At 38.8% G+C, this 23,906-nt stretch overlaps 1 protein-coding gene across 2 annotated transcripts; it reads right to left on the reverse strand.

Annotated features, from left to right (window-relative positions):
- Positions 1–328: 328 nt before the first annotated feature.
- Positions 329–23,600, reverse strand: ssh1 (slingshot protein phosphatase 1). 2 transcript variants are annotated; one of them, XM_014476226.2, is made up of 15 exons: positions 23,384–23,600; positions 21,121–21,158; positions 13,030–13,130; positions 10,881–10,945; positions 10,295–10,416; positions 9,366–9,434; positions 9,110–9,175; positions 8,698–8,892; positions 8,470–8,563; positions 7,207–7,335; positions 6,942–6,988; positions 6,680–6,826; positions 5,523–5,723; positions 4,704–5,403; positions 329–3,774 (listed from the first exon to the last, which is right to left on the reverse strand). In XM_014476226.2, exons 1-15 carry the CDS (start codon positions 23,462–23,464, stop codon positions 2,749–2,751), a joined length of 3,081 nt encoding a protein of 1,026 aa, XP_014331712.1. In that variant the 5' UTR covers positions 23,465–23,600; the 3' UTR covers positions 329–2,748. The 2 variants fall into 2 exon arrangements, with proteins under 2 accessions (XP_014331712.1, XP_023199678.1); XM_023343910.1 differs by lacking the exons at positions 21,121–21,158; positions 23,384–23,600 and adding an exon at positions 15,594–15,988.
- Between the last annotated feature and the right edge of the window lie 306 nt (positions 23,601–23,906).

The raw sequence follows: 23,906 nt of genomic DNA on the forward strand, positions 1-23,906 counted from the left end.
AGGCTTTTGTAAGAATGATGGCTGCGACATGCCATTTATCCAATATTACAAAAAAAAGGATATGCAAAAGGAAATAAATAGAAAGTGTTCAATAAAAACCACATTCAACATAAAATCAACCAGTCAAAACTGTTAAATGTCTAAACCTCAGAAATACAATACACTGAGGATCAGGGATCCCTCAGCATCTCAAACGGTAGAAAAACCGTTTGAGATGTTTTTCTACCGAAACTCTCACTCGAAACTCCATTAAAATCTATTGCAGCTACACAGTAGCTTCAGAATTGTGTGCAGAAAACAAAAATAACAAAACAAGATTCAGGGTAAATTATGTAAAAGAGGATTTTATTTTCATAATTAGCACATACAGTACATTATTTTCTTACCAACATAAAAAGTGCAATATGCATTCAAACTACAGCAATGCACAGTACAAAAATTACTGCATAATTAAAATATAAAAAGAAAAAGGTTACAAAACTGTGAAGTAACCTATTGTGAACCTCGTCACAAAAGCTTTAAAACTCACTGATGATATGAGCATAAAAGCCTAACAGCTATGAGCCCCGGGACTCCTCAGATTCTCTTTGACTACTCCGAAAGGTGCAAAAAAGAGGTGACAGCATTTAAATATGTACGCGATTGACATTTGGATTCACATATTTCGTACAGCTTTCAATTTGTTAAGACGGCAAAAATAACTTTGGTCTCCCACACTTCGAAAAGCACAAATGAGCTTAAAGACATTGGCAGCACTTTAACTGAATTTAAGCCAGAGAATGATTACAGGTAGTGTTTACACCGTTTTTTTTTTTATTTGTAAATGTCAGAAATGTCCACACAAATGTGAGCTCTAACTCTCACACTAGCCATTTTTATTTTGATCTCAAGCCATGCTGCATGACTTCTTGTCACTACGCTCCTCCCGAAATATTATACAATGTAGGAAATGATGAGGTTAATAACATTACTCCAATGTTATTTTGGAAGATAGCTCGCCAGAATCGACTCGGTAACAAAAAGCAGTGCAAAAGGAACAACAAACTCAGAAAAGATTCTGTTCTGTTTGTTGAAAACAGCAAGTATGCCTCTGGCAACGGTTGTTTCTCTTCCCACTCCAATTCACGCACTCATACGCACGTGTAATTAATATATTACACATTAGTTTAAAAAACAGCAACAATGTCCTCACTCTAACCAAGCATTAGTGAAAGAAGTCCAATTAAAAGACTAGTTCAGGATTTTTGAAAAGAGGTTCTGTTCATTTAATATAAATCCAGTTAAGATGGTCTCGGAGGCCAAACCAACAATATTTTATCCTCTTAAAACAATTCTAATCGCAAGAACATCAAAGCAGTTTATAAAACTGATAAAACTTTGAACTCTTTTCTTGTTTGCATTGGGTGGTTATTAACACAGACGCCATGTTCATGTCACAGAAAACAGAGGTAAGAGGATGCGCACCACTAATGATCTTCCTGCGTGAAACACCTACTGAGAACAGAGCATTTAAAGGTTTCCAGTCAGGATAATTGTGTGATTGCCAAAACTGCATGTTATATATATTTTAGTTTTTACTCTGCTTCTGCTGACTCTGAATAAAAATGTGTTACATGTTGTGTTCTTGGTATTTGTTTCATGGGGAAGTTCATTGTGGCACACTGCCTCCTATCTCAATTTCCTGTTAATAATCGTTTCAGGCTAAATAACCCCCAACATGAAAGACACAATGTTTCTGTAAGCTTCAATGGGTTTAAATTTAAAACGTTTTATGACCATAATGATTTAAATATAATTATTAGACATGACAAAATGAAATTTAAGACCAAGTACTGAAAACTTGGAAAAATTAAAACCTTAAAAAAGCCTAGGAACAAGCAAAAAGCTGGTCAGAGATTCTTATAAGAATTTGAATGCTGTAGGTCTACTAAACTTTCAGCCGTGTATCGAGAATGGCATAAATCCATTGTAACATATAAATAAATAGAATAGTTTAGCTTTTTTAGAAGGGATACTCATTTTACATAGTTTTAATATCCTTTTAAAAATGTCTAATCTCCTATCAACTAATTTTTGCCTTAATGCCAGGAGTATTAGTAATACTTGCCATAACAGTGCATTACACCAAGACTGACAGCGTTACCATTTCTGCTAGAAATAAAATATTAACTGCTTTTAACCTTACTGCAGAATCTCACTTCAAAAATCCTGAGATATTCTGGACAGGAACTCACTGAATGCAACATGAGGTAAATTAAAAAATAAAAAAAAAAACTGTCATCAAAACAACTCTGCTTCCACCAAACCAAACTCTCAGTTAAAGTGAAGCTCGTTGAGCAATTCAAGTTCATCAATGCAGGCTATAACTTTATACCTGACAGGTAAACGTAAAGTAGGAGCTGCTGGAAACCAAGTTAAAGGTCACAGAGTGCCTCGTACCGTCTCAGCATGCAATCTGTCACACAGATCTGTGCCTCAGGTCTCTTGGGTAAGGCACTTGTTTGTCTGTGATTCAGAGTTAGAGGTGATCTGATGGCTTAACAGGTTTGTCAGATACAGCAGTATGACTTTGATCGCTATGAACAGCAGTTTGAGAAACATTGTGGCCTCCTTATGTAAGAGTTGGCATTGTGTTTGCTCAGTTTCGACTCGCTTTTCTCCGGAATGGGTGCAGCCCTTCACAACCACACGGCGCAACAGAAGGGAAGGTGAGTGGAGCATACAAATGTATGAGTCCCACTTGATACGTCAGCTCCTGGGCTCACCTGGAAGTGCTCTTTCTGGAGTGAGCAGGTTCTTGCCGGGTCTGGACAACGATGAGGCGGTCGGAGAGTCCCACTCTAAGCCTTGGTCCGGCTCAGGGGACAACGAGAGGAGCAGCAGCGTCCCAGCGTCTGAAGAACAGGCCGAACACAGGTCATCGGAAGAGAGGTTGAGGCTTCCCAACTTGGCCAGCGAGTTGGAGCGCTTCAGCCTGGAGGGCACGGTTAGGCCTGCCAGCCGCAAGCGCGTCTCAATCTCCTGCGCCCTCTGACGCACGAGGCCGGGTTTCCCCCGCACGCTGCGCAGACTGTCACTGCTGGAGCTCCGTGTCAGCGTGGAGCCGTGAGGGGAGGAGGTGGGTGTGAGGAGCCCTGAACCCACCACCCCCAACAAGGCTTCGTTGGTCAGTGGCACTACCAGTGGCTCTAACCGCACTTGGCATGGGGTTGATGTTTTAGCGAAATCCCCGGTAAAACTGGAGAACTCCTCCTTTTCCACATTGTGAGACGGACACCTCTGAGACTTCTGGCATTCCTGCAGGGACATTCCTGAAAGCCTCTCAAGCCTCTCTGCCCGACGCCGGACCAGGCCAGACCGACGCAGCTGCAAAAGGCTCTCCTGCTGTTGGCCAAGATAACAAGCCACTGCGGGCGTCTCTTCCTCAAAATCGGCTCTCATCAGCTCAGGGAGAACATCCGAGGCAGATTCAGTTTGGCTGTCTTGAAGCAAATGGCTGCTGTCCTCATCCTCCGCTGACCGCTGTTCCTCTGAGGACGGCAGAGCAGTGGCAGAGGCTACACAGTTGGCACAGTCACACTGAGGACCACAAGGGTTCAGAAATCCCGCTGAAGTTGAAACGCCTTCAGAATGATGCAATGAAGCACTTTGGACTTCAGAAGGAGGGCGGGCGTTAAGGCGAAGCTCAGAAGCTGGAGAAGAAGAACGCTCTTTCTGATGAGACCCAGACACCAGAGAAGCATCTCTCTGAAGAAGGAAGGAGGAAGATGTGTCCTAAATAAAGACAAGATAAAACACGTCTGATGAAAACACAAGTCAGATGAATAAATTCTGATTTATATAGATTCATTACAAGCAGAGTGATGCAATATAGTGGTTAATTCCTGATAATATTGATTATTATAAGTTACAGTCTCTAAAAACAGAATATTACCGTTACAAGGTTCCTGCGCAATTTTAAAATCAATTACTTTTCAAGACTAAGATGCAGCACATCAATGCTGGTTTGACATCTGGCCTCAACTTAAACCAGCTCTAGTCCAAAATTTGTACATTTTATATTTACCCACAGGGATTGTGGTATTTCACAATAAATGTTGATTCATTAAGGGGCAATTTTTGTTTTACAAACTTTGGTACCATTATTTATTTACTTTCCCAGACTTTTAAAAACTATGTAGGACCTAAGGACGCATAAAATATCACAACTACATTGTCATCACAATATCACTATGAGCAATATTCATATCACAAAGGACTGTCTGCAGTGCAATGACTGTTTACTTATATATATATATTCTAAGTCATATGAAGTTGTTAAAGTAATATTAAGTTGGACACAGTCTCACAACGGGAGACACTCACACCAGACACAAACGACTTTGTCCAAAATGCTAAAGACTGCAGAGTGATGGTAGCACAAATGAGAAAGAAGAAAATAAGCATATATTGCAATTGATATTACATTTGCAATATTTACCAATATTGCCACCATTGTAATATTTATTAATATAGTGCAGCTCTAGTAGGAACTTGTCTGGCATGATTCTTTTGTATGCGTTCTGTACTTTTGGTTTTGGCACTCTGTGCACAGCACATTTCTGTATTATATAACTTTTTTCGGTTTATTTAATATCGAAATTTTGTGATAAACATAATTTTAAGCTAACCACAGTCATCATTAAAATATTTCTCAAACTTACCTTGTGGTTTTGTAGAAGGCTCAAATGATTGTTGTTGTTTGAATTGTCATTAAGGGATGCCAGATCCATCCCAAACCCCTCCGCATCGCCCTCGACCTCCACATCCTGAGTCTCACCACCGTCTCCCTCACCTCCCCCTCTGTCATCTGGCTGCATCAACACCTCCATCTCTGCCTCCTCCTTTTGCACGTCCTCCTCGTTCTCCTCCTCCACTGTGCTGAACTCCAGTCTCAGCCGAAGCTCCTCCAGGGGTTCGGGCCCACGGCTGGAGGTCTGGGCAGCGGTGCCCTCTGCCGTAGGTCCAAAGTGAGGGAGCGGCAGGCCTTCCCGCCCATGGAAAGCCTCGTCGTCCAGCAGGGCGTCTCTCTCCACGTCCTCGATTTCTATGAAGACTTTTTCCATGCCGAGAAGAGGAGGGCCACGCACAGGCGTTGACGGCTCGCTGTCGAGGGCTGAGTCGGAGAGCCGACGGAAGTAGTAGTTGTTGTAAGCGGGGTCGATGTCTAGAGCAACAGTCCTGCATGGGGATGAGCAGGCGGCGCCTTTGTCAGAGGACCCCTCCTCACAGCAGGGAGACATCTCTGGGTCTGCAGTGGGATCCCCCCCATCCTCTCCTCCACAGAACTGAGCCAGACCCTGCTGACCCTCGGCCATCTCACAGTCTGCGTCCGGGTGCCACAGCTTATTGTGCCGCTGTTTGCTGGGGGCAGAAAATCCCACCGAGCACAAGAAGAGGACACATAACAAAAATAAAATGTTTATTTCAAAAGTACTGAAAGGTGACAATACTTCAGACATGTATGGAGTGAATGAGCATACCTGGCATCTAAAATGCCCTCATACTCTGCCAGCTGCCTCATGAAACCAGCGTTGGGTCGTGTGATGTTCCTCTTCTGCTTAACAAAGTTATACGCTTTCTCCAGAGACCAGCCGTACTCCTTCATGGCATAAGCAATGACGGTGGAGGCAGAGCGACTGACGCCCATCTTACAGTGGACGAGACACTTGGAGTCGTTCTTTCTGTGGATAAGAATTACACATACATCTGTGTAATATGTGTATGTATGCTAGCTCTTAAAAAAGGGAAAACTGGCAATCACATTTGTCTTTTAAAAAGTAGGAATACAGATGATAATGGATAAAAAAAAAACTTCCCAGGATTTAGAGGCACTCGTGGAAAAACGCTGTCTTCTGGTTCTTCCAGATTTTGATGGTCAGTATGTACACTTCAATCAAGTGAAGCAAATCTTTTTTCTATTTTTTAACTTTCTACAACAGTGAACAAGTAATTTTCAGATTACATAGTGAAAATTATTACATTTTATTATGCTTTATAACATCAAATAATGGCTCGTAAACAATCACTTGGTTTGGTTATTTATATTAATTAAGGATAATCGGGTATACCCAATACTTGGATACATTATATGACAATAAAAAAAACACCTGAAAATAGTCAAGGTTATTATTTAAGAATTTATAAAATAAGACTGCGCTGGTATTTGAAAATAATTTTTTTTTTACATCATACTGGGGTAATTTTGATGTATGAGCTGTCCCTGAACACACCTTTAAAAAAAAAAAAAACCATTCAGCTCCTAATTCAGGCAGCAGGATCTGGACTTTAGCTCCTTTTTTCTCCTGTGTTCACATGCAGCTTGAAGTTATCTATAGTGAGTAATTAAGTGCTGGAAAATATTCCATTGCTACTGTAGCTGAATAAAAAATATAAATTTTCCTTACATATCAGATTTCATGAATAGCCAAGCATCCACACTGGTTTTCTTTGCCGGTAAGTTTTAAAGTTATAAGTTGAGTAATTTGAGAATTTATCTTGATCTATTTAAAATAAAATATACATTTTTATTTCTAAATGGAGAGCTTCATCGTTGGATTCCACCTCCCAAAAATGTAGGCCGTTTACACGTCAACAGAAAAGAGCTAACAAACATTATCTATAAAATTCTGCGACTCACTTTGCTTTCATGATGAAGTTATACGTGTCGTTCCAGTGAGCAAGGAGATCCGTGGCCTCTTCATCATAAACGCGGATGTTGTGATAACAGAACGTCCCTGGGAAGAAGTTGTCGATCTCCCTGGTAACGTTGAGGATGTAGCCCACCCTGGAGGAGAAACACAGCACCAACTTATCACCAGCATTCTTTCTCGCTTAGATCGTAATGAAAATATGCGTTGTGTGTGGTTATCTTAGTTCTCGCATAATCTAAAACAAATCACCCCGTCTCCTGCAGCTCCTCCAAATTAGATGCATTCCATTCAGATCCCTAAAAACAAATGAGAGAAAGTTCTGTTTAGTCAGAGTGTGTTTTAACTCCGTTTAAGGTTGTTCTGTTCTTCACGACAATTATTTCACTGAGAAGATTAATTAAACAGAAATCTGTTTCTTGACCATAAAGGAAATTGAAAATTTTCAACGTCATTTACATCAACAAGTCCAGCAGACATTTTTTGTGACAGTAGAAGAGAGTTTAACGATGCTCACCAAGTAGACATGGTCAAAAATGAGAGTGGCTTTGTCCATCTGGCCGAGAATCAGCAGCATCTCATTGTCAATGAACTCCTTGTATTCTTTCAAGTTGCAGTTCATGTGCTGCTCCAGCTCAGTTCGGATCTGAAAGAAAAAAGAAAATGGAATGCCTTTGTTTCTGTCTCAATGGCTTTACGATATAAAACATAAATTCTGCCTACAGTGCTGAGGAATCTTCAAGGTTTTAATTTCAACTGTCTCCAAAGCTTGACAGATGTGAATGTGTCGCAATCTGAGAGAATAAAACTTTCTGATAAATCAGCCAAACTTCAAATAAAAAACGCAAAACAAAACCTTCAATTCAGAAGCAAGTAAGCAGATAGTTTAACCAAAAAAGAAATGGGGACTGTAACACCAGGATTTAACACAACTCCAGAAGCTGTCGCTGTGGCAAGATGTTAAATTAGAATCACACAATAAGACAATAATTGTTTATTTAAGTTTCATTTAATAAGAAAATATATTTTCTGTTTAAGTATGGGGGTGAAAATATTGGGCTCTAGGATGTTTGGTGATGTGTAGTAAGAGAAATTGTGGAACAACAAGGAAGTAAATCTATTTAGTCAGAAAAGTAAAAACCAGAAATGATGCATGTATAATAATGATCTAAACGAAAAGAAACAAATCAAAAACAGAACCTTAGATTGGCTCCAAATTTAGCAATTGCGATATGAATGGAGTCAATGAAGCTAAAACTTACTGAGGAGCTGACGCCTTTAAATATTTAGTAATGTTTCCTTCTACATTTATACTGAGCAGACTATTCAGAGGTTATGTGCAGGTTTGACTTCTTTATGCATAGCTGTTTCAATAATGATCCAATATTAACTAAAAAAAAGTAGCAGTCAAATTTCCCACAAATAGTGTAAAGGTTATAAATATCAAAAACAGATTAATTTTGAATAATTGATAAGCACAGGGACAGTGTTAAGTCTACAGGTCAAAACAATCACCTGGTTTATAAAGACGTTTAAGAAGTCAGAGGCTCAAACTGCATTTTAAATAATCTGTAAACAGGATAAATAAGTGATTAAAGTTTGATTCATCTCATCAGTACTTTGAGCTACAAACTGGAAGCTGCAGAAAGGATGCAAAATTCAGCATCTTAAGTCAGTCGGGGTGTAAATCAGTGCTTTCTTCCACTGTTTACAAAACGATATCAAGAGACTCTTTGGCATGAGATTTTTTTTATTCCACTCCTTACACTTATGCTTTTACCTGTTTGCAGGTGACGTTCTCAAGGTCCTGGGAGGTCATAATGCTTCTTAGTTTGGATTTAATAAGGCACTCCGTCCTTTCCCTCTCTGAAGGCCTAGAAATAAAACAGCATCTTAATCTGAAAATTGCACAGAAAATTTGCTAGCCATCAAATCAGAGTACATTCCAGTTAAATTGTTAAAGTATTCACTAAGAGAGGTGCTGCTAAGGTAAATAGAGTTTCCTCACTTGTCGACAAACATGATGGGTGAGTCTGGCCGCGTGGTTTCTAAGTCCTTCATGGCGTTCCACTCGTTGATGCAGCTCTGCTCAGAAGCGATGCAGCTCTCGTAGTATCCCATCCAGGTGAGGGCAATGCCTCCAGGGAAGTAGTTAAACCTGCGCGACACCTCACAAGCCTTGTGCAGCACCTGCAACGCCGACCTAAATCATTGATCACACAAATGAAGATTCTTTTTAGGATATAGAAAGCATAGAACTATTCAGCATCTTACATTCTCCTGCCAGCAGGTGGCACACTTATTTCTCATACATCACTGCAGCCCATCTGACTGGTTGTCAGGGGAATTACTGCGCTATTCCATTACAGGTAAACTGCAGCAGACAACCAGGGTGACTCAACAGGTTAATCATTACTCACCACATAGCCTGCACAGACACGGGCTTGAAAACATGAGTCCGACCTGCTGTGTTCACAGTGAAGCCCCTGAGGAGCAGACAAAACAGATGGGACACTGAGTGTGGAGAGAGTTGCTGCTTTGTGTGAATCAAATTCATCTGAGGTGTCAGAGAATTGGTGCAGGATTTGATAAAAATCTGAAGAAAAAGAAAAAACAACAACCAATGCTGTAGTTGTGTCCCCTGTTCTTTCTGACAGGGAGATTTAAATAGCTCACCCGTCTCCATCAAGATGGATCTTTGTATCGCTCCAAAGAGGTAGCACCATGCCGATTGAACAGCTTTTACTGGCATAAACACAAAAAAATCATTTCAGGAATACTGGCATAAGAGTCTAAGAATCAAATAAATAAGAAACTATATGTTTAAGATTTTCTTTTTGCAAACATTAGTCTAAGTGACTAAAATAAGATTACTCTCACTGACCAGAACCTCTAAACTGAGAATAAAACAGTTATAAATTTCTAGCCCCTATATTCTATACATTTTCTCAGTGAACATAATATGTTGGACAAAAACAAAGATTAACACAGATTCTGAGTGTTGTAAATAGACTCAGAATGACACTGCCATACAGTTCAGTATTTACAACTGTGACTTGTGCAAATTTTCCATTTAAAAATTCTCAACTTTTCCAGACTCAAATTTCTGTTTTGTTCTGGTTCTCTGATTACAAAAAAACTTACTTGTATAAAACTATCTGTATGTTTCACAAAACAACTCAACGCTACTCTTAGATTCTGATTTGACAGACTCTTATATCATCTTATTTTAAAAAAATATAGACACTTAACTTTTTTTTTAACTTGATAACTCTACACTAATTACAGATTATTAAAGTCACACTTTACAATGTATGAAAATCCATCAAATAAGAATATAAATACTTTGTTTGGCATCTAAACATGACCCAGGTTAAAAAGCACAGATCCAGATTAAAACTCTGATCTAAGAGGGTCTAAAGGTCACTAAAGCTGTTGTTAAATAGCCCAATCTTAATCTAGACAAAAACAACAATGAAATGTAATTCCATACTTCTCCTAACTTTTTAAAACTAATCACATCTGATTAGTGACACCAAGAAAACGACTCAAAGCAAAACAGAGCCTATACTGCGTAAAACCCAAGAAACCAAACGAATTTGTACCAGTCTTTGTTGGTGAAGTCGATTCCCAAAAGGATGTTCTCCTCTGTGTCCTGTCGCCCGCTGGTGTACACCACCACCATGTACCGCACCCGATCCGACCACGCACTCTCCAGGCGCACTGCCTGCAAAGGGAACAGGCAGGTTAACAGGTATATTACTCCCAAGTTCCCTGTTTAATTTATTAACACAACAAAAATAAAACACAGTGACTGCAATGACTGTAATAGAAAAAGAAGATGGAAGGTTTAAATAAGAAATCAAAGGTGAAATAAAATTAAAAATCCTGTGTACGCTACATGCTGGTGAAAATCTTTGCTTGTTTATAACAATTATTGTAATAAAAAAAATCAATAAAAACAGGTGAAACTCTGCTTAAAAAACTAATGTGTCAAAATACATAATTGATAGATATAAAAATTTTATTTAATCTCTTACTAAAGACACCTTGCACTACTCTTCAACACCCTCATGAAACAACAACACTGAGCAAATAAGCACCAAAGTGCACAATAAATTGCAATCTGCTTGTTAAAATGATCTTATAGTCACTGTCTTGATTAAGTTTTATGTTTCTGATGTCTCTCACCAGTTTGATTCTGTCCTCTGAGCGGAGAATGTTTATCATCACCTGCAGGTGCTGAGGTAGTTCACCTGTCCGAGAAGGAAGGAGAGTGTTTTTATAGTCAGTTACTATAAATTAACATCATTAAGCAACACTGGGAGTTGATTACATGCTGTAGGCATTATGAACTTATAAAGTAAAAAGGGTTTCTAAGCATCAACTAAAGCCTGCTGATTTTTAAAAACAGAATTTAACACATTCAGTTAATTTTGATCAATAATTAATTCAATTTCAATGTGAATTAAGTCACATGTTGTTAACTAAACCAAAAGAAGCCTCCTGACTTTACAAAGTAAACTTCATCAACCACAAAATCTGAACTCAAGAACTTGTCTTTGTCCGTTCTCCTACCCTTGCTGTTCCCTTTGACAGCTGGTCATGAAACAAGGTGAACTAGCAGAAATAACAAATGACTGTAAGTAAAAAAAACAACAACTTTGAAATATGTCACAACAGGTAAAATGATGTTCTAGATGTACAACCATGGTGGGCAAACAAGAGTAACAGGTTTATTATTCTACTGACTGTCTTCCAGCAACATGATGCAAACTCATCCTTCTCCTAATAAATCCATATATGGTCACTGGCTGTTAAGATATTAATATTTAAATCACGCTGTGATTTCGCTTTATTACACAAAGTGAACTTAAATAACAAGATTAAAATATTAAAGCTATAGCTAACTTAATAAGCTACACAGAAACAGAAATGAATGAACAGCTGTACAAATTTAAGATTGAAATAATTACAATTTAAGACAAAGTACAGAAAGCTGCACAATACTTTACTGCAAATCATCACTGCAAATTTTGTGTCACAACAGGTAAAATGACTGTGATATAAATGCACAGCATTTATATCACAGAGACAGACTGCACAAGGGAGGAACACCAGAACAAAACATATTCACCATTATCAATCTTAAAAAGAAAAATTGCTAATTGTCCACAAAACCGTCACTGGTGCATCTCTAGGATGACCCTCTATGCCTGATCAAAACAAAAGCATTTCCTGCATCATTTACCTCTTTTTCATAAGAAGAGCTCAATTAAGTTCAAGTTTACATTTTTTAATCTTGATGCTGAACATGTTGAAAGATTTCTGAAAATGCTACATTTTTGCAGTGTTCATATTTATTAACGCAGCTTCTCTTCCCATTTTTACATAAAATGCCAAATGTGTCCAGGTTGTGCCCAGCTGGGATAAATACCCTCAGCAACTAGAGAGACATGTTTGCACTAGCAGGGTCTGTCGCGTAGATGTTCAATGACGAACTTTAAGTTACAGATGGTAAGGTAGCAGGTCTTAGAACAAGAAAGCCCTTATTGAAGAACTCTCTATAGGTCAACCTCCCTGTCTCCCACTTCTGGGTTAAATACCACAGTTCCTGAGAAATGACACAGCTATTTCCCCTGGCAAAAGTTCCTGACGACACAGAACGTCTGGCAGATATGTGAGCTACCTTACAAAGTGGCCAGTAAATACGGTCAAAGTTGCCAGGAGCAGTCACGGTTTGCCAAATGACTTGGCAGCAGATGCGCTGTTGGCTCATGGTGAATTCCCATCATGAATGCGTGCTGGCAGGTAGGCTTTGTGTCTTTAAAGGAGCGATTGTGGCTTTCAATCAGAAAACCTTTACGGATACTGGGCATTCAGACTGACTTCAGTCAACGCAATAAGCCATACAAGCCACTTCACAACAGGTTTATTCTTTTGCAAAGGTAACCTCTCTTCCAGAGTTACAGTAGAAGAAAAACAAATCTCTAAATTACACACTAGGATTGCTACTCTGGTATTGCTGGAATAAATGTTATGAATCTTGAGTTTATAAGAAGAGAAGAAAACACGTGAGGTTCCACAAATGGTTTGGGCCCTCTTTAAATCGTCCACAGAGTAGCACTCTAACAGTGCTACCATAGGCTGGATTTAAGCTGTAATCTGCCTAAGCTACGGGTCTGGAACATGCTTATCAACGACACACCCGCCATCCTTCTCACCCCTGCTATAAACATCTGCTGCAACGCTAAGGAGCGCCACAGCTGAACTCCTCGTACACCGAGACGACAGAAGGTCAAGCTGAGTGATTAACACAGAAAACATGTTTTATTCTCACCTGCATGTTTGTGAGGAGGCTGTGCTTTTTGGCCTTGCTGACTGCTTCCTTGCTGCAAGAAGAGAGCGGCACCCTTCACCATGAAGAAGCTCTCGCTCAAACTGCCACAAACAAAACAAAAAAAAAAACAGGAAAGAGAAATTTTAAAACAGAGAAACTGTAGGTCAGATTCCATGATTCAGGGTAATGTCCATAATGAGCAAATAAATGAAACAGCGAGGACACTCGACAGGAAAAAAAGCAAAAATTTTCAGTTTTAACAGGATTGTTTTGTTCAGTTCGATGAAGCCAACGAGACAATCGTAAATCATGGCTGTCTGCTTCTGGCCAATTCACTCAACAGCTCAGAGGAGAAGCCAAGCTGCCACGTTACAGAGGCCGACCTCAGGATTGATGCTTTGAACTGAGTGCTTATCTATCTTCTTTCTGCTGCATGGGCTTCACACTCTGATTTGACTTGTCAGGCCTTGGCTGGCTGGGTCTAATGCAGCGAGGGCCTGAATATTGACCCAACTACAGTTCTTTCACTTTTTTGAATAGGTCTCCAGTGCTTATGAGGAGCTCTAATAAAAACAATGAGATGTTTTCCTCAGACTGAGTTCAATCACTTGAATTTAATGGAGAGAAATGTGAACATATCCGTAAATCTACCTGACAGCAGGGTGGAACACATGTTCCGTGTATTCAACGTGTGCAGTCTGGCAAACCAGGTCATCATCAGGAAAGTACAAAACTGATGAGTGACAAAATCAAAACAAATCCTTACATGTGCTGAAGACAAACCTGTCTGTAAATGCTGCTGCCATGACATAATTGTGTGCTGATGGAGGCTAAAAGAGCCCATACAGAAGAAGTAGGCTCTTTTTGGTTATTACAATTTAATTTTATTAACATCCAGGGAAAACTAAAACATTTCATTATAAATGATGATACTGGAGTGACGATTGCGATTGGTTTCCTTCACTCCTCTTTCTATCTCATTGTCATGACTGCCCCACCGCTCTCCTTAAGTTTTAGCATCATTGTATTTATGAGCATATAATTAATGCACAACATTGGAAATATATCAAATATTGCAATCAAGCAGTCGCTTGTAACTATGACACTGGACATATAAATATATATATGAAGGTAGGGTACACATAGGAAAGGTTGCCAGCCTATCGCAGGGTAACAACAACATAGAAACAACCAACCACACACACAATTTAGAGAGACCAATTAACTTAACAGTGATGTTTCTAAACTGTGGGAAGAAGCTGGAAGAAATCCACCCATGAACAGTGAGAACATGTAAGCTCCATGCAGAAAGATACCAGCCATGGATTCGAACCCAAGACCTTCTTGCTACAAGGCAGCAGTGCTACTTACCAACTGCATACAAATACTTGATTGCAGTTGTTGTTGCTAATGTTCAACATACCTGCACAATTATGTACATTTTTGTAAGAATTTCATGCGACTCAGCTGCATATCCCTTAGATTAGTGTAAGCTATTTTTATTTCATAATCTTTAACTGTATATTATTAGTACTACAATTATTGTTGGAATGTGTTGTGTGAACCTATATATCTGATGCTGATGTTATACCTACATTTTTCCTCTAAGACTCAAAAAGGCTGTTTCTATTCTTTAACATAGTGAGGGTGGTGCAATCAGTTATTACGTTTAACAGCCAATCACTTTTTCACATAGAGCCAGGTAGGTTTGGCTTTTTCTCCCTTAATAATAAGCATCTTCATTTAAAAACTGAATTTTGTGTTTACTTGCGCTGTCTTTGACTAATATTTAAATTGGTTTGATATTCTGATTGCAGTTTGACTTTTCAGTAAGTAGTCATTCTGAAAATGTTACGATGCGTTGCTCTGTAGATCTCCAAATCTGACTAAGTTTCCTGTCGTTTTGGTCCGACAATCAAACCCCACATGCAGCTAAAAGGCCTGAACCAAACTGAACATTATGAAGGAACAATGAGTTTCATTTTGTGCACCACCCCCAGAGCTGCAAAAAAGGAGAAGAAAACGGTGACAAGGCACGAGGGTGGACAACGAGAGCTTTTGTGTCACTTTAGCACATTTATGGCTTGACTTTGTTCTATGTTTGATGTTTATGATGGAGTGTCTAGTTGCTAAAGCAAGAACAAGACTGAGGCAGCCACCTTTTCAAACCAAGATCCTGTCCGAATTCAGGCTAATAATTGTTCACTTTTCTAGACATGTGAAATTGTGAAACCTGTTTTTATGTTTTAAATCACAAGCTGTCCAACTACAGACGTCCCAACCAAACAGCCTAAGCTCTGCTCTTTCCCTGCAGCACCCTGCTATCAGCTTCTCCACAAACGCTGGGGCTAAAAATACATCTACTATCAAAGAAAGTCCAGACTTTAACAGAAAACCTGCTCACCATTATCACACCTTCAACTTCTGCTAAAGAGTGAGAACTTTCAGGTAAAAAGTTAAAAACGTAGATAATAATCAAACAGTAACTGCTCCTGAAGCTGTTGAAAATGTAATTAATTTATAAGCTGATCTGCATTTCTCCAAAAAACCGTATCAACACTCACATGCGGTTTATCTCATTCTGGGTCAAAACGGCATTCTCCACAAAATAAGGTAGCATCTTCATCACGGCCTCCTGAAAGGGCTCCACGACCAGATGCATCCTGTTCTCCGGAGTGTCACCTAGGTCTGCCTGGTACCCAGTTAATGCCTCTGCATCCACATCCAGAAACAGTTGAGGAGGAGAAAAGAGGAGTAATTACAGCTTCAGATCGGTCCCAGTGGTTTTGAGTGACAGACAGTCCAAACTCATCTGGGCTGCTCAGCGAAGCAGTGCCGTCTGTTCAGAGGCCCCTCCCCCTGATCGCCTCTTCCTCCTCCCCTTCATCTGAGCGTCTCTGTTTGTGAGTCAGCCCGCTTGCCTGCAGGGACACACTCCACCCGGTGCCTCAGGCGCACATGGCCCGTCTCCTTAAGTCCCTCAGTCTGTCTTGTCTCTTGTCACAATCTCTCTGCAGTGTAGAGAAGACTGTGAGCAAGAATCTAAAAGCTAAGAATAACTCAGGAGGTGGATGCCTCTTCCCAACAGTGGAATCTTGCCTTTGAAGTTTCCTTAAACTTCAGGTTAAATCTGAACGAGGTAAAGTAAAGGCTTCCTCCTAAGGCAAGGGAAGAATGTCATTTTCAAAAACAGTTGTGAAAAAAAAAACTTAACAAAAGCCAATCTTTACGCCTCTTTTTCCACTACAAGAAGAAAAACCTCTTGGTTTTGCCAAAAATAATCCAAATTAGACATCTAATACTGAAAACCACATCAGGGGTCTTCAAACTTTATGATAATGTCTCAGCAGAAGTCGAGCAAAAGGTGGAGCAGGCACTGGGAAGAACTGGCATTGTCCCAAAACCCCCAAATCTCATTATAGACGAGCTTATAGGGGGAAGGATTATCTCTTTCCTTCAAGTGCCTGGTGCTAGTTGTCACTCACTCACATGCCATCAAACATGCCGTCTGAGATTATTAGAGATTACAGCTGGTTATGGAGGACATACCTTTTATGTCCCATTTGTCCCTAAACTCTGCAGGATATCTTTTAGATGTGTAAAGTATTGTAAAAAGTAATTACAATACTTTTTAATTATTGTATTCATATATAATTAAGAATTATATATGAATATATGTATAATTATATAAATAGAATTCATAATGAATAAAGTCAAACAAATATGCTTTAATGAGATTCTGATAAGACAGACCTCCAACGCATTTTTTTTCTGAGCAACATCATGTCAATGACTTACAGAGCACTGTACACATTAGCAGAGGTTCAGAAATGTTCATTTGAAACTTCGGGCAGCTTTTCATTTCCCTCCTGAAGCATAAAGCAACTTCCCCGTAAAACTAAGGTCCGGCTTTAGAAGAATTTGGTACAGATGATGACGTAGCTCTGCGTTAGAGCAGGGTTTGTAGCTCTGTAGGAATCCAGATGGATCTGGACGGGGCAAAACAGGACCAGATGTCCTCTAAGCCACCACCTTGAGTTGCTGGACGAAAGTGTGAGACAGCTGCTCCGAGTTACTCTTTAAAGAGGCCACTCAGAAGCTGTTACCAGGCTGGTTTAGTCATGTTTCACACACAGCACCACAATGAGGGGAGAGGAAAATAGAAAAAATAAACCCCTCTGGAGGCTCTCCGTTGCATAACACTGCCATTTTTCCTCAGACACTTTACTCAGAAAATAAAGGGAGGAGTGCAGAAGTGAGCAACCACCTCAGGTATCAGATGATGGGCCCGAGCAAGAAAACTGACATCATGAGCGTACTGAGGAAAAATACAGGAGAAAAAAATGTGACCAATATGAGATGCAGCTGAACAAAACTTGCAATCAAGTTTTGTTCTAAACAGACTCATCTTCACTAAAAACAGTTCAATGTAGAGGACATGAAAAATTTTTTAAAAAAAACAACTGCCACCATGCCACAAAACCCAGGACTTGTGGAAAAATGTACTTTGGAAAAGTGTTTCCTATTCATATTTAGCATAAATCAAGAAGTGAAAAGGAAAAGCATATCAGGTCAACAGTGAAGCATTCAGGAGGAAGTGTCATGGTTTGGGGACTGCTTGCTGCAGCAGAACCTTAAGTCCCACCATGGATTCTATGATGCATCTAAAGGGGCTTCAGAAAAATGTGCTCTAATGTTCTGTAAAATAATAATACAGCTGAAGCAGAACTGCTGCAACTTGACAGTGACCCAAAACAATTCAGTGAACCCACCAATGACTGGACGAGAACAGAAGAATAGAAAGTTTTCAGCCGAGTCAAAGCTCAGATCTTCATCTCCATGAGATGCTGTAGGGTGACTTGAAACTGGCTGTACATGCAATGAAGCCCTTAAATCGTCTCACAACTAAAAGAGAAGATTGATGCATGGCTACATGGAGCATTCCACGTTAATTCAGCTAGAGCGGGTAAGACTATGAGGGGGTCCTAACTTTTTCCCATGACATTGTGGTTAATATGTTTTATTTGATGAGTAAAGCGAGACGCGTTGTTGTTGTTTACCAGCAATTAAATCACTTACTTTTAGAAATATAAAAATGTCAGAAATATTTAATGGTGTAATTTATTTTTTCACATAACTGTGAAGACAATAAATCAAGAATACTAAGTAATGGCTGGTTAATGTCAGATAGCAACCTAAATATATATATTTCTTGCTTTTTCTGAAAAACAAAACAAAAAAAAAAAAAAAGAGAAGCGTGGAAAATTATAGGCAAGCATGACCAGAAGTCTTGCGTTCTCATTATCTATTTGAAAATTAATATGTAATTATAGTCGTATAAAAATATTTTGTAATTATTGTAAATAGAGCTCAGTAAAGTACAGTTAAAGGACAGAAAATCATACTGTTTTTGTATTGGGTTAATATTTACTATGAAATACAACATGGCTCAAAATTTAGGAGGGATCTGACTCGAGACTTTAGACCAACGTATAATGACTTAGTCCAATCTCTGGATGGGACTATAGCATTAAATTATCCTTCTTTATGAACCAAAGAATAAGCTCTGAACCACTATCTGATTTTCACTAAACTCAAAATAAAACACATTAAGTTGCATGCTGTTGATTTATATGTTCACAACCTGGAAATAATGAAGGTTCTTAGTTTTGATGCATTTATTGAATCAGAAAAAATTGATACTTCAGTGTTTGACTTAACAATCGCCAGTCAAAGCTGATCAAGGGAAAATAGCCAAATTCAATCTTTGCCTGATTGGTAAATCTTTGGCAATATTTCAAATAATCTTGAAAGTAAGACACTGGCCTTAACCTTGAACTAAAGTACCTTGCCCGTTTTTTCAGTTTACAAGCTAGTTGAATGAAATCATTCTTTGGTTAACTTCCAAAGACACCTGCACAATGTTTATGTTGGCCCTCATCAACTATCTTAGCTATTCATCATTAAGGTCAGCCAGCAAGCACAAACATCCCCATTTGTTCCCCATTTGGCAGAACATCAGCTGTCCATCAACAGATGCTACCTCTCGAGTTGTGTGTCAGATGAGCACACCCTGCTAAATGCGTCTATCAAATATGAATTAACTGAATGCATTTATACTATAAACATCAAGTTACTGCCAGTTTTATTACCCAACGTGGCTTACAAAGGCTTCAAAAAATGGCAGAAATCTAGACGCAAGTCGGGACTCGCACCATGCATAGATCATGCATTACCCGAGGACATTCCATAGGCTGTTGCATAACGGAAAACAAACAGAACAGCTTGTATGATGTAGTTTCCCTCAGTTCACATTTCTTCTGAGGCAAAGTTTACAGGAATAAATGTGTGTAGAATTATAGGTCTCATAAGAGGACATACCATTGTCCACAAGAGAAAAAGAGCTGTCAAAGTGAGTGACATATAAACTCCCACATTGTTATCTTCTTGACAACTAAGGTTTGTGCTGACATGCTATTGAAGAAGCTTTTGTCCTGATAAGCTCTGAATTGAAATTAAATCCCTGGGTTTGCTCCACCGAGGCTGGGTTACAATGGTGTCCAACTGAGCTTGACTGTACTTGCTTTGCATAATTATAACAAATATTTACATCATAATAAATTGTTACCGAGTTTTGTTGTGAGGCTTGTGTGATTAAATCTGCCAGGGCTGATTGATAGTGAAAAAAAGTACAATTATTTTGGTCAGCAGAACCCAAAATCACTGTGTATAAACCACTGTTGGACTTTTTCATGAACCCAACAACTGAGTTTGCACTGTTTGGGCAGTAGATGGTAGTTTTAACTAAAGACTAAAAAGAGCCTCATAATTCTTCCATCTACCAAACTAAAACTTTACAACCTCATCACTTTGTAATAAATTTCTCCCACAAGAAGAAAAACAAATGACGGCATGGTATAATTAAGGTGTATAATAATATCAGTATTAGTGGGTTGTGTTAATGACTTTAAACTATTATGTATTTTCCAAGCACATAGTGCCATTTTATCACATAATCAAGTAACTATGTTACCTTCAGTTGTTAAAAAAATACTGTATATTGAAGCTCGGGAAAGCAGCTCCAAGAAGGAGCTTTGTATAAATAGACGGCGCTTGCTAGCGTTTGGGATCTCCGAATGGTTGCCATGGGAGATTCAAGGATTTCTCAAACATGCATGAAAGAATCAAAGTAACACTCCAGGTATGTTTTTGATGAGGGAATAATTTTATAACATGAAATAAAGCAAAAAGAAATTGAATTTACAAAATACCCTTCCTTTAAAATAAAAATTGCCTTTTAAATGCTAAGTTAGCATAAGCTAGCAATGGGTGGTTTAACATTTTATCAATATTTATGATTTATAGCAATAAAGATAAAAGTTCAAATACTAATTTGAATTTGTTTGATACAATAATTTCGCATACTTATGATACAACATTCAAATTTGGACCAAAGAATTGATTATAAAGTTAGTATTAAAACACTAAAGCTACATTTATTTCTATTCTGAGTTATCTTAATATTATTATTTTTTAATTTTAGTTCTATTAATTGAATTATTAATTAGGTTTTTTAACTCGGTGTTACTACGTATGAATTTTGGCATTAAGGAGAGACTACACAACTGCAAGTAACAAAGACTTTGTATTGATCAGAACTGCAAGTAAATGTGAAGGATGCATACATCAGATTTTCCATTATGTAAACATTTTATTGTTGCATGAACATGCAACAATAAACATTATGGTTAACAGATGGTCTGTTTAAAGAAAAAACAAAAGTAAACTGTGACAAAGCAAACAAACAGACACACCATTCAATATATTCCTTCAGGGAAAGTAACACAAATGTTGCAGTTGGCAATTAAAAAGAAAAAACGTGCCAAGCAGACAGACAAACAGGTGTTTTACGACACTTGCTCCTATTTGCCGATGCCAGAGAGTCTGCCGCCACTCACGATTTCACAGCATGAGTCAACGACAGATGCTGGTAAATAATAGTCTGTAAATAATACCTGCTTAATAAATGTGAGAGACCTTGCTCAATGCTATGTGACAGAGAAGCGTAGCCGCACGTTAAGATAAACATACCTCTGATTTATTCGCCGTTCATCGTCACTCCCGAAGTCCTGCAAAGATAAGAAGAAATGAGCGATAGTAAACTGGTTTACTATGATCGTGAAACACACTTTAAGGTGTTGGAAAGATGCATCATCCTGAGTGGTGGGCTTTTCAACCACCTATGAGTTTGAGTACTAAAGATTTTGTTTAGATTTAAAATGGGATAGCGTAAAAAAGAAGCTGCGGTTTAGTAAAATGTTCAAATGAGTGTGTATATATTCAATGTTCTAATCAAGAGAATGAAAACGTAAAATGGTCAAAGTGTTCACATCTAGTTTTGATTTGGCAAATCAAACTAAGGAGTAAAATTGTATAATTTAAATATAAAATTATATTTAAAAAATACTGTTTATGTTTATGGCTGATCATTTCTGAACACTCAAACATTTTTCCACACTGAATCGTTGGGCTGTCCATGAAAATCTTAACCTTAAACTAAATCTTAACTTTTTATAATTGTAGCCTGATCTCTCAATGCCTACAAATCTTATAAAAAAAATATTTGAGGCAAGCCTGTTTGTTCTATGTATATTCTCTGTAAAATTTGACAGATTTGCCCAATAATAAGTCAGAATTTAGTGACAATGTTCCTTGTTCATCACGCTGAAATAGGCAGCACAAATGCGTTGAGAGTAAAGTCCTTTTAGGCCAGAAGATGAACTTGAGTCACACATTGCCTGTTTTCAAACATGATCCTGCAAGCAAATTCACGCACAGCCATGGAAAACGTTGCTTGTTATCTGGTAGACAAAGACGCTTTCAGAATTTTACTTTCTAACCAACACTGAGGTACTCTTAATTTGAAAAAAAGAAAAAAAAAGGTTATTTAATACGAGAAATGGTATATATGTATTAGTAAGAAATGCATGAGACTTACTGGGCACAAATCCTAAACAAAATGCATGATTATGTTTGTCTTCATTACTGTGCATTAGGATTAAATTGTCTCAGCTGCCTCATCACTTCATGCCAGCATCCCCCTATGTGCCTGTTTACATAAGCTCTTTTTCCCTTCACTCCTGCACAGCGCTGCTCCTCCAGCCCTCCCACCCCTTGTGAACAGATGACATCATGGCTGCGGCAGATTTCACTCAGCATTTTCTGTCACACCTGAGCACAACATTCAAAGCACTAACAAGGTACACAGACAAAACAAAACTAATCCTACAGAGGGCAAGGTCTATTTTTAAAAAGCAACCAAGTGCTGTAAAAGCCTCAACATCCAGCAATAATATGTAAAAAGTTTTTTGGGACAATAAATATTTATCCCAAAGAAAAGCTCAGACACAAAAATATGGTCTTCATATCAGCAGCTGTAAATAAATACAAATTCATTCCTGATTGTATGGAGAGGAAAACAAGGTGAGCTCATGTGTTTGTAAGTAGTAAGCAGCGCCCTCACCTGGCTACTATTATCAGTGCGTGTACATAGTAAAGAAACCTGATTGTGATTGATAAGTGTGTGGAATACACTTTGACTTTTTCAGCATAGTGACCAGTAAACAAGAAACTCGAAATACAAGAATTGACTATTGTAGATCAATATAAGTTATAAGTAATCTGATTTTTTTTTCTTAAAGAATGTGTGTCAGTCCGGAAATCTACTTCTCACAGAGGAAATGACCAATAGGTCATAAACTGTAAACCGACACACATATCCAGAGCAATGTTTCGTGTTTTTAATTTAAAATTAAATATTTTCCTGTTAATTAGCTGCCAAGACAGTATAATAAAAATTTTAACAAGCAAATGCCTCATTTATCAGATGTACTTCTTTGTAAACAACATTCTGTTATTCTTCTTTTTTTTTTTAAATGAATAAGATGTAAACCAGATTATTAAATGAGTCAGTCACGTCATAAACAGCTAACATTATGGTTAGCTGCTGCTTGCTTCCATCATTCATGAGGTATTAAGGATTATATTCAGCCAACATTCGCACATATCAACATTGCAACAGACGAACTTAACACTTTTTGTCATCAAGCATAATAACATGCTGACTTATTACACACTGCTGGTTAATTTTTAAATGAAAGTAAGGAACGCGTTTGATAGCTAACAGCTTAGCATAACGTGATAAAGCCTAGCATAACATAACTAACGGTGCTAATTTAGCTTCAATCAGCGGCCCTTCCTCCAGCAACATCCCCCTCATCCTCACTGCTTCCCGGCTAGACCACCACGCCGGAGCATCGCTTTAGCTGCCCTCCTCGTAAGGGCCGAAACTGACCTCCCCCGCAGTCGTGGTCGCTGTGCTGGCGGTGGACGCGGCGCTCGGAGTCGGGGACCGCTGCAACGTTACCAACGCCATGGCTGGAGGCTGCGGATCCTGCACCGACACCGGGGCGGCCGCTGTGGCCTGGAGAGCGGCAGCTAGCTGCCGGGGCTAACGGGGTGTGGAGGAGGGAGGCAGACCGGGGTGTTATCTTGCAGGATGGGACTCAGTGTGTGGGCGTGCACGTAAGGGTGTGTGTGTGCGTGTGTGCAGGAAGAGCTGCCCTCAAGGCTTCATGTATTACCATGGGACTCTAGTAAATGTTACACAGTAAGACAGACATTTCTAAATAACATCTGTGAAAAGTAATACTTGTGTATGCAACTTATTGCTGTCAGACATATTTTAGTTTTTAAGGCTTGCATAATATCAAAATTGATTTAAAACTAATTTATCCAAGTATAAAAATAATCTGATGCTACTACAACAGAATAAAAAGTGCACAGTAGTAACAAGTACAATAAAGAAACATAACAGT

This window comes from Xiphophorus maculatus, chromosome 12, assembly GCF_002775205.1.
Source record: "Xiphophorus maculatus strain JP 163 A chromosome 12, X_maculatus-5.0-male, whole genome shotgun sequence".
Classification (NCBI taxonomy): domain Eukaryota; kingdom Metazoa; phylum Chordata; class Actinopteri; order Cyprinodontiformes; family Poeciliidae; genus Xiphophorus; species Xiphophorus maculatus.